Source organism: Sciurus carolinensis, chromosome 2 (genome assembly GCF_902686445.1).
Source record: "Sciurus carolinensis chromosome 2, mSciCar1.2, whole genome shotgun sequence".
NCBI classification, from domain to species: domain Eukaryota; kingdom Metazoa; phylum Chordata; class Mammalia; order Rodentia; family Sciuridae; genus Sciurus; species Sciurus carolinensis.
In genome coordinates, this window is record NC_062214.1 from 31,050,396 (window position 1) to 31,061,379 (window position 10,984).

The 10,984-nt window shown below is 39.1% G+C and overlaps 1 protein-coding gene across 9 annotated transcripts in view; it reads left to right on the forward strand.

Moving 5' to 3' along the window:
* Nucleotides 1–9,489, forward strand: part of Shld1 (shieldin complex subunit 1) — a 91,153-nt gene extending 81,664 nt beyond the window's left edge. For 8 of the 9 annotated variants that reach the window (XM_047542302.1, XM_047542307.1, XM_047542303.1 and 5 more), the window contains one exon: nt 4,605–9,489. In XM_047542302.1, coding sequence (XP_047398258.1) covers nt 4,605–5,047 — 443 coding nt within the window. In that variant the 3' untranslated portion in view covers nt 5,048–9,489. The remainder of the gene's footprint in view (nt 1–4,604) is intronic. The other variant, XM_047542308.1, reaches the window with a different exon arrangement.
* The last annotated feature ends 1,495 nt before the right edge of the window (nt 9,490–10,984 follow it).

Consider the following 10,984-nt stretch of genomic DNA (forward strand, 5'->3'; position numbering starts at 1 on the left):
ACTGACACCAAAACTTTTCCAGACTCTCCCTATTGTAGTTGTCTGTCGCCAATTGAGAGCCCTGAAAATTTGCAGGTGGGAAAAAATGGGGTTTGAACAGTTGGGAGGATGGACCTCTGAGCAGGAACTGACCAGGTTATGGAAGATCCACCTTTCTCCTCATGCTCAATTGTATCAGGAAGGGATAGGTGATGAACTTCACTCGCTGACAAAGAAGCAGTGACATCTGAAAGACCACAACAGCCATATGACTAGAGAGAGGGCTTTGTAGCTATAGTAAAGCACAGTTTTAAAGGGAATCAAAGGTTAAAATGGACCGGAGGCAGCGTTAGAAAGAACTGATACAGTAAATGACTGACATAGTAAATGACTCAAACCATATGTTATTGTTCTTTTGAAAGGGGAAGGGCTGTTTCTTTCATTCTGCTTGACATTTTTATGAAAAATTCAAGAGGCAAGCTAGTTTTGAGGCTTTTTTTTGTAGACACTCGATTTGAGAATTAAAATGAAATTAAATCTAAAAATGAAACTCTCATGAATATTTGACGTCTTTTATGTGAAAATATTATTGACCAGTTACTCACCAGGACATGCTGGGCTATTTGGAATGTTCTATATAAGTGACTACCTTGGGTGGGTAAATTTCAGGAATTCTTCAAATTCCCCAGAATTTCCAGGGATCTCTCTCCTCTCGGCTCCATCTTCTTACCTTCCTAAGGCCAGATCATCTGTGGAGAAGAAGGTGGCAAGGGAAACCTCCTCCTGCTATTGTGGGCCCTTATCCCCCTCCCTTCTCTTTTTGGTTCTTTAATAGCAATACCATTCATTAGGCAAGTGCTTTTTGCCAAGTTCCTAGGCTTTTTCTATTAAGTTGTTTAATTTTAAAATAGAATACCAAGGGAAGTTTTCACAATTATCCCTCCAAATTTAAAAAATTTTATTAAAAACAACCTCAAACTCATAGAAAATTTGCAAATACAATACAAATAACTTTTTATGGATTATTTGAGAGTAAATTGCCAACCTGATGCTCCTGACCTCTTGATTATGCAACAAAGATACTCTCAGACAGAATGAAATTGAAATAGCAACATCAGGAAATTAGTAGTGATACGTTACTACCATCTAATCATCCAGCCCCACTCCTGGTGCTCCAGTTGTTCCAAAATGTACTTTGTAGAAAAGGATCCAGTTCAGAATCACCTGCTGCATTGAGTTTTCATGTCTCTTTTTAGTCTCTTGCTTTCTTGGGTAGTTGCTCAATCTTTCCTGGGTTTTCATGAACTTGGCACTTCTGAAAAATACAAGCAGTTGTTGTTTCTCTGACATTAGGACCATCAAGAGACCAGTGTCTGCCTCCCTCTCCTTCCACCCATCCATGACACATCAGTTCAGCAATAGGATTATTGGGAGAAACAGGCAGGAGAACTGGGCAGAAGCTCCAGACCTATCAAGGTCAAGGGAAGTTTCCTAAACATCCTCTTTCTCTTCCTCTTTCTCCTTTTGCTTCTTCTTCTCTTCTTTCCTCCCTTCCTTCCATGATTGAGGGGCATGCAACATGGTTTTAGGCTTTCTGGGAGCCAGCGTGGTGGGAATACCATCCCTTACTAGTGAATTCTTTTAAAGCTGTGCTTTCTATCTTGTTCACAGTAGTTTGTCAGGCAAGCTCTGAGTTCTCACTTTCCTGCCTCCAGGCTGTCTCAGGGTGCTGGAAACATGGTCAGCTGGTAAACAAGGAGAACTGGAACCAGTCACAGAGTAGTTTTTGTTTCTTTTTGCAAATTGGTCTTTATTAGCCTTCCTCTGTTTCTGTGGTCTCTGATTTTTGGTTCTTTCAGGATAAGTTTCCAAGTGGCCTTGCACTGCATTTATCTATTGAACCCACACTGTTCCAGTTAATGTCATCACATTATTATGTATCTTTGTATGTCCTGTGTTTACTTTTCAGTTGTTTGATATCGAGAAGTATATCAGTCCAGATCCAAACCATATTGCCATCCTTTGCTCTGTAAGTTGTCTTGCAGCAACTTGCAATAATTTGCCTTAATATTTGCTTTCTATAAATGTGTGTTGGATCATAAATGCTTGCCCAGGTGTGCGTGTCTCAGAACATGTCTCCACATTCTTTTCAGATTATCTACTTCTCTGATCCTTATATTACCATAGACATGCTAGAAGAGAGAGAGATGATTTAGTAAAACATTGGTTTGAAGATGAGAATACTAAGACTCAGAAAGGTTGAATGACTTGGCTAAGGTGACATATCTGTTGGAAAAACTAGGGCAAAACTCCAAATCCTCCCTTTTTCTAAAGCTCCACCCACTACACCAAGCACTACACCCTTCATCATTAGTTAATACAAATATTTTAATCATAGTCATTAACAGAAGCAAGGAACTTCCAAGCTTTTTATGAAAGCTTTTATCTATACAAAAGGGAAAACATAACATATTGATTTAAAGTATAAAATGTTATAGAATAAAACAGATACATAAGGAACTCTGCAAATGAAATAATTCAGATTATGTACATGTATGATTACATGAATGGTGTGAATCTACATTGTGTAAAACCATGGAAATGAAATGTTGTACTCCATTGGTGTACAATGAATCAAAATGCAGTCTGTAAAAATAAAAATAAATAAAATTTTTCAAAGTATAATGCAGATTAATTATTTGTACAAAATCTTTTCTTGAATTCATTGATAGGAAAGAAAACCCTGTGTTTCAAAAGACCTAAGAGATCCCTATGTTAAGAATCACAGTGGTCAGAGAGGTTAGAAAGATAAATAAAAGACTAGGATTTGGCTTCATTCTGATATCTTATTGTCTATGGTTAAAGGACTCAGTTTATTTTTTATGTGCCTTTGAAAAAACACAAAGATGGTGATTTTTTAAATGATTTTTTTAATTGTCGATGGACCTTTATTTTATTTATTTATTTATATGTGGTGCTGAGACTCAAACCCCGTGCCTCATACATGCTAGTCAAACACTCTACTACTGAACCATAACCCCAGCCCAAAGATGGTGATTTTAATTTAGAAATAAATAGCCTCTAGAATTATTATAGGATGTCAGGAAAGAGAATATCTGAATTGTGTAAATGCTCAGAACTGTTTAATCGAGGGACTGCACAGTATTTGTGCCATGGACCCCTTTAGTGTCTGCTGAAGCCTGTCAACTCTTTCTCAGAATAATATTTTTTAATACATAAAGTAAAATACTGAATATAGGATAACCAAGAAAAAAATATTGGAATATTTTTTAAACAAATGTATGCTCCTATAATGAATATATGCTTTCAGTTAATGCATAAATCATAAGATCTAATATCAGGACTAATAATTGTGGTAATTTCTAAAAATACTGTAGCTTACATTTTTTTCGATTGGTGCATTATAGTTGTACATAGTGATGGGATTTGCTGCTACATTTTCATACATGCACACAATATAAAAATGTAATTTGGCCAATATAATTTCCCAGTATTTTCCCTTTCCCTCTCGTCCTCTCTCCTCTATGAGATCCACACTGCCACCCACCCACACACCCACTTTCTTTTCCTTTTTCCTCTCTAGCTTCTACATATGAGAGAAAAATTATGACCCTTGACCTTCTGAGTTTGGTTTATTTCACTTAACATAATGGTTTCTAGTTCCATCCATTTTCCTGCAAATGACATAATTTCAGTTTTATTTATGGTTGACTAAAACTCCATTGTCTTTATCCATTCATCTGTTGAAGGATATAAAATGATCATTTCAAAGTAGTGTGTCTTGGTCTCCTTAGACTGACATAGTAAAATTCCATAACTAGGTGGCTTAAACAGCAGTACCAGAGGCTGGAAGTCTAAGATCAGGATACAGGATGGTTGGTTTCTGGCAAGGGCTCTTCTCCTGGCTTTCAGATGGCCACCTTCTCACTGTGTGCTCATGTCTTTCCTTGGTCTATTTCTTCTTCCCCTCCCTCTTCCTCCACCTTCTCCTCTTCATATAAGGCCACCAATCCCATTGGATTAGAACCCCATCCTTATGATTTCATTGAACCTTAATTACCTCCTAAAAGGCCTCTCTGAATACCATCCCTTGAGGGGTTGGAGCTTTAACACATGAATTTTGTGTTAATACAATTCAGTCTGTAGCATAGTGATAAGAATAAATATTTCGAAACATCTTTAACAGATTACAATGTGAAATGAAAATATATGTGATCTATTGGTGACAAAGTGATAAGGATTGCTACTAATAATGTGGTTTGTTGCCTGCATTCATCATGGAAGGAGATGCGTAATTTCAGGTAGGCATTGATGAAAATAAAAATGATTCTTTCCTGTCCAAGCTCACAACCACCTGCCTTGCCATGCAGGAACCCCAGGTTAAGAACCCCTGATACATGCAAGGAAAGTGCTCTTGTGGTGAGCAAGCAAGTGGCATGGCCTGAGGCTGGTAGGAACAGATTCTGAAATCAGCTGATTCTGCCACTGCCAGTTCCCCAGGAGTAGCATGTGTGTTGAACTGAAAAGAGACATCATCTGCTCTTGGCTTGCTTTCCAATATTTTTTATTGTGTGCTCAGTATTGGAATGTATTTTGTCTTGCAGAAAGCAGTAATTCAAATACTGAACAGAAAGCCTCCTGGACTTCTGAGAACATCTGGTTTGACCCTTCTGTGAAAGGCCAGTCAGAGACCACAGAAGAGGAAGATGAACTTCGGAAATCCCTGGATAGATTCTATGAAGTGTTTGGCCATCTGCCGTCAGTCTCTGGGAATCCACTCTCTGCATCTGTCTGCCATTGCCTGTCTCAGAAAATCACTGAACTGGAGGACCAGGAGAGCCAAAAGTATGCCCTTCGCTGTTTCCAGATGGCCCGGGTCATCTTCAACCGGGATGGCTGCTCAGTCTTACAGAGACATTCCAGGGACACACACTTCTACCCACTGGGGGAGGCAAGTGCTTCTCTAGATAATGAAAAGCCCACCCCAGGACTTTCAAAAGATATTATTTATTTCCTCTTGCAACAGAATGTGATGAAAGATCCATAACTGGTGCTGGCAGTGAGAGCAGGCAGCATTGTAGGTGCAGCACTGTGATCAGTGCTGTTGGTACCCACCTCCCTGGAACCCTTGGGGCCTCTTGCCAGCTGTGTGTGCCCAACTCCCAGCTAAATGCTTTGCAGTTAAACACTGGCCCCTGCAACCTGTCCTGAAGCCAGTCGGCCTCTATGGAGAACCCTGTGGCTACCCCACCTCCCTTGCCACCTACCACTCACCCTGACCAAGGCCACTGACTGTCAGGGTTAGGAGTCAGAAGCCTGGCTTCCTTGCCTCAATCTATGCTCCAGAGTTCTCTCTTCTCCGGATCAGGCCAAGACTGGGACTTTGCAGGATATCACACCCTTGCTCTACTTCATCCCTTTCCCCATCCTCCTCCTCCCACTCCACCTACTGGTGTCTCTGGGAGCCTTTCCTTAATAAACCTCTTATATCTGAATCCTTGACTCAGGGTCTACCCCTGGCAGAGTCCAACCTAAGAGAACAGACTTTAGTGGGGTAAGTTTTATGTAGGGACAATGCTCTGTACTGAATCAAGTATAAAATTAAATCAAGTTGTAAGATGGAGACCACATGTTTGAGATCATAAGTCCTAAAATAATATAGAGATTTAAATATGGTGTTGTTTTGGTTGGTTGGTTGTTTCTGGTACCAGGGATTCAACCCAAGGGCACTTAGCCACTGAGCCACATCCCCAGCCCTTTTTATGTTTTAATTGGGGACAGGGTCTTGCTAAGTTGCTTAGGGCGTTGATAAGTTACTAAAGCTGGTTTTGAACTCACAATCCTCCTGCTTCTGCCTCCCTAGTTGCTGTGATTGAGGCATGCACCACCATGCCTGGCCTTTAAATATGGTTCTAAAAAGTAAACCACACTTGCCTTGCCCCTTCTCTAAGAGCCAGAATTCCATTTTATAATACTAAGGGAATATGGAAGGAAAATTTGTACCATCTAAAATAACAACTAAAATTCACAAATTAAAGAAAAATGGTTTCTTTGTCTCCAATATTGCAATCTGAAAGGTGAGAAACAAACACCCACTAAAATATGTGTAAGTGAAGTTATAATCTTCTAGCCTGACACCATGTGGGCTTGTCAGTTTGTGCTTGAAGAGAATAAAGAATCCTTTACCCAAGTAGAGGGTCCTTCTCTTATTTTTTCTTCTGCCTGCCAGCATCCTCTGTCATCCTCTGAACAGTCCCCTGCCCCAACCCTCTCCTATCCTTGTCTCCAACATTCTGGGCTCCATTACAAATACTTGCCCAGAACAGGGCCTCGCTACCACCCTGCCCCTGTCCGCCAGGCCTGGAGCTCTTTAAATAGCCCATGCAGGCTTGCACTGGCAGATGCTCCACTCTGCGGGTCGTGTCCTGAATGCTGGTTTGAGACTTTGTTGGTAGAATTACATCACCTGGCACAGAGCTCTCTTGAAGTATAATTGGAAGCCTCATACTAATCCCTGCTTTGACAGTTCTTCAAGCAAATTACCTTGACAGAAAGGGTTATATCATTTGTTTTGGGAAACAACAAAAGCTGGCAACCTGCTACCATTACATTTTGAGAAACTCAAGGTGTGATTTAATTGGCGCTAAGGCTCCAAAAGCTTTCCAGAAAGCAGATTATGCAAATGGGGCAGCCTAAAAGTGTACATTAAAAGTGAGTGCACCATCTCAGGATGGTCTTTTGAGGATTCTTAGATGGAGAGAGGAGCCTTTTAAATGTTAGCAATGACATACTCAGTCTACCAGTTCAGGGAGGATCAGAGGTGAGAAACTTCCAAGTTGAAGGGCAGAGACACCAGTGGAAGCAGACCTACATTGTAGAAAATTGGAAATGAATAGGCCTTTGAGAGGTACTCAAGAAAGTAAGACTCCAGCTTTTCCTTTGACAAGCATCATCTGCCTCTTTCTCCTAATCAACAGGCCCCCAAATAGTTGTGAAACCAGTGGGACTTATAACTGAACACCCGCCAGTGGAATTTTAAGGTTGCTAGCTTTATTGTTTTTTAATGTGAAACATATTAATAGATGCCCTTGAAGAATGTTGTCATTTTTAGTATTATTCAGCCACTGAAATATTTGCAATTAGTCTCCATGGCTACCAACAGAAGGAAACTGGGTTACTTTATACTGTTTTTAAAGGACAAAAAAATACAAGTAATTGAATCTCCATGTTGGGAATCAGCAGCTTCTATTTCACAGGGAGATCTTAGTATCAAAGTGTGTACTCTTCATGACTATCAGTGCCGAGCAAGAGGTGGACTCTGAGAGCAGAGAACGTGGAAGCCTAAAAGCCAGAATCACCTTAGGGTAAAACGTCATGGTACATGTTTACTTGCTTCTAAGTAAGTATTTGTGACAGGTCAGTGTAAGATATTTGATTCCCTGCAATCATGCTCCTTAATTTGATCTCCAGGAGGTTAGGATAGAATTTTCCATTTATCTCTGTGAACCTTTAATAAAGATTAACAGATAAGAATACTGAGACTCTGGCCTTTGGCATTATTGTCTGATTCCATCTTGCAGATAAATTCACTGACATCTCTTCATCCCACGAACATTGTGACCAGCCTCTGATATCATCTGTGGCCCTTTTCAGACCTATCAGGGCCTTTGTGAGGATGAATCTGCTTTTAGAAACATCAGAACTCTAAAGAAGAGAACTTCTACTGGTGTTTTAAGTTTGTGTAGCATTATTCCTTTCATTAGGCTATTTCTTTAGGTAATCAGTGCTGGGGGTGGAACCCAGCTGGAGTCTCTCACTTGCTAAGCCTGCATGCTTGCTCTGAACTACCTGCCCCTCTTGCCCTGAGCTACCTGCCCCCTAACTCTGTCTTTGTATTTAAGGGCACATGCAACAAATTGTATTACCAGTAATTAGCATAAAACAGTACAGTGATACTTTTAAACTTTTTAAAGCTTGGAAGGCTTTTCATTAGATTTTAATTATTCAGAAAAAATGCATATATCATATCACTGAACCTCTGGGTGATTTTCATTAAATGAGCCCACTGGGCAACCAGCATTCTGCTCAGGCGGCAGATCCAATTACCTGCCAGGCCCCACAGCCTGCTTCCAAGTGGAGGTTTTCATCTGGAGAACTAATAGCAGTGCTCTGACCAATTTCCTCAAACAGCTGTTAGCGCACAAAATCACTTTTGATGCCCTATGGACAATGTTTATTTTAAATATGAATTTGTTCAGTTTCATATATTGAAAAATACAACTACTATGTTTAATCCATACTTGCATAAATACTAGGAAGGATAAGCTTAATGTGTCTAACAATTTTTAAATAAACTGAATTAATCCAAAAATTAATAATAGAACATGAAGGGGGCATTTAAAATCTATAAGGAAAAGGTAGTTTTAAGCAAATGATCTTAGAGAAATCGGCTCCCCACTTTGGGGAAAGGAGAGTAAAAGAGACTGGATTCCCCATCTTCTCTTATCAAAATGAATGCTGGATGGGTTAAAGATTTCAAAGTAAAAAAAACCCAAATCATAAAAATCCTAGATTAAAACATAAGTATGTAGAGAGAGAGCAGGATATCTTGGCATAGGGAAGATCTTTCTAAGAATGGAAGAGCCTAAAAATTATGTAGGAAAAATTTGCTAAAGTTGGCTGCCTAAAAACATAAAATTCTATGGGCAAAAAAAAATGCATAACAAGATCAAAAGTAGGAAAAACACTTGGAATTCATATAACAGACTTTTTCTTCAACAAACAGAATTCTTAAAAAATCATTAGAAAAAGAATCAAAGAGAAAAAAATGGCAAAGGATATGAACAGTTAGGAAAACTGTAGAGATGCTTCTCAGTGTATAGCAGATCCTGATATACCTGGTAAGTTCATTAATTTGTGATATGCCCTGATAAATCCATCCTTAAGCTGAAAATATTGGAAGTCAGAAATGCATTTACTACACCTAACCTACCAATCATCATACTTAGCAACAACACAGTATGTTGTAAAGTACTGGTTGTTTTCCCTCAGGACCAGTTGGTTGGTTGGGAGCTGTGGCTAACTACCTACCTCTGCCCAGCATCTTAAGGGAGTATCATAAGTTGTTGATTTTGCAAAAGACAGAAATTCAAAATTTGAAGTTTGGTTTCTAATGAATGTGTATAGAATGTGAATTAAATACAGTTTCACTTTTGCACCATCAAAAATTTAGAATATTGTTAAGTCAAACCATCGTAAGTTGGGGACCATCTGTGTGTATGTGTATACACACACATGGATATGGTTAATAAACATGAAACCATGCCTAATTACACTTAAAAGTAAAAAACTGACATGTAGAAAACAATGATATGCTTTGTTGTTTTTTTGTTTTGTGTCTTGATTTTTTCTTTATTTTAAAGAATGATCAAAAGTTGACAGGAGCCAGGCATGATGGCACATGCCTATAATCCCAGCAACTGGGGAGGTTAAGGCAGGAAAATTGCAAGTTTAAGGTCAGTCTCAGCAATTTAGTGAGACTCTCAGCATTTAGCAAGACATTGTCTCAAAAAAGAAAAAAGTAAAAAGAACTGGGAATGTAGCTCAGCAGTAGTTAGCCCCTGGGTTCAATCCCAGTACTGTAAAAATTAATGAATAAATTTAAAAATAAATAAATTGAATATATCTGGAAAAATAAAATAAGAAAAAAAAGTTGGAAGATATCTAGTGTATGAGAAGTTTCAGGGAGACAGGTGCACTGGTTAGCAACAATTGGAGAGTAAATTGGGCTAGCCTTTCTCAGGGCAATTCAGCAGCCTTTATCAAAATTATAAAACCACACCTTTTTGACCCAACATCCCATCCATTCCTCAGCTGGGACTGAGTAGCCATAGAGCAGTGAGGCAGACCCAAAAGGTCTCCTGCTCTCATGGCACTTAGAGACAAAGGCAAGATGGTTTTGAAGAGTAAGAAGTATTCTGGGAGAATAAAGAATGACATGGTGGTGACTGGGGTGGACTCTCTGATGTAGGTGGTCTAAGGAAGACTGAAGAAGTGGCATTCAAGGTGAGAACTGCAGGAATCACAGGAGCCTTGGCACAGTGGCTGGAGAATCCAGGCAGAGGGAACAGTATGTGTAGAGTTCCTGTGAAACTCAGTCCAAAATAAGCTCGAAACCTCTGGACATAAGGAAGTCCCAAGTGTCTATCTGGCACACAGTCTGCTGAGGACAGAGTTGTGGATGAATTTCAGAATTACAGACTGTGGCCCTTTAGGCCAGGGTAAAGAATGTGAATTTTATTCTAAGAGCAATGGGAAATGATAAGAGGATTTTAAGCAAGAGAAGAAGATAAGTTACCATATTCATGGAAATTTTGTATTTGTTAAGGATAACATTTCAATTGCTTAGAAAGAATGACTTACCTAAATATCCAATAAATGGGGAGGTTCCCATCTCAAATGATATACCAAAATAAATTCCTGATGGATTAAGGATCCTGATATAAAAATAATAGTATAAAAGTTACAGATAAAATATAGGTAAGCGCTTCTATGATCTTTGCATGAAGAGGTCTTTCCTAAAACAGATGGCAATGTAGAACAGTAGAAGAAAAGACTGACAATTTTGACTACATAAAAATGAAAAAACTTGGACTCAAAGCTATAAATCTGTGATAATGGTAGTATGTTTTTGTGATATTTTTTAGAGACAAAATACTCAAGTATTTAGGATAAATTATCTTAATGTCTATAATTTCCTTTAAAATACTTCAATAACCTGGTGCAGTGGCACAAATAGTGACCTACCATCCTATTATCCTAGTATCCTAGTGACTCAAGAGGCTGAGGCAGAAGGATCACAAGTTCAAGGCCAGCCTGGGCAACTTAGGGAGGCTTTGTCTCCAAATAAAAAAATAAAAAGGACTGGGGATGTAGCTCGGTGGCAAAAAGCCCCTGGTTTCAATGCCCAATACCAAATAAATAA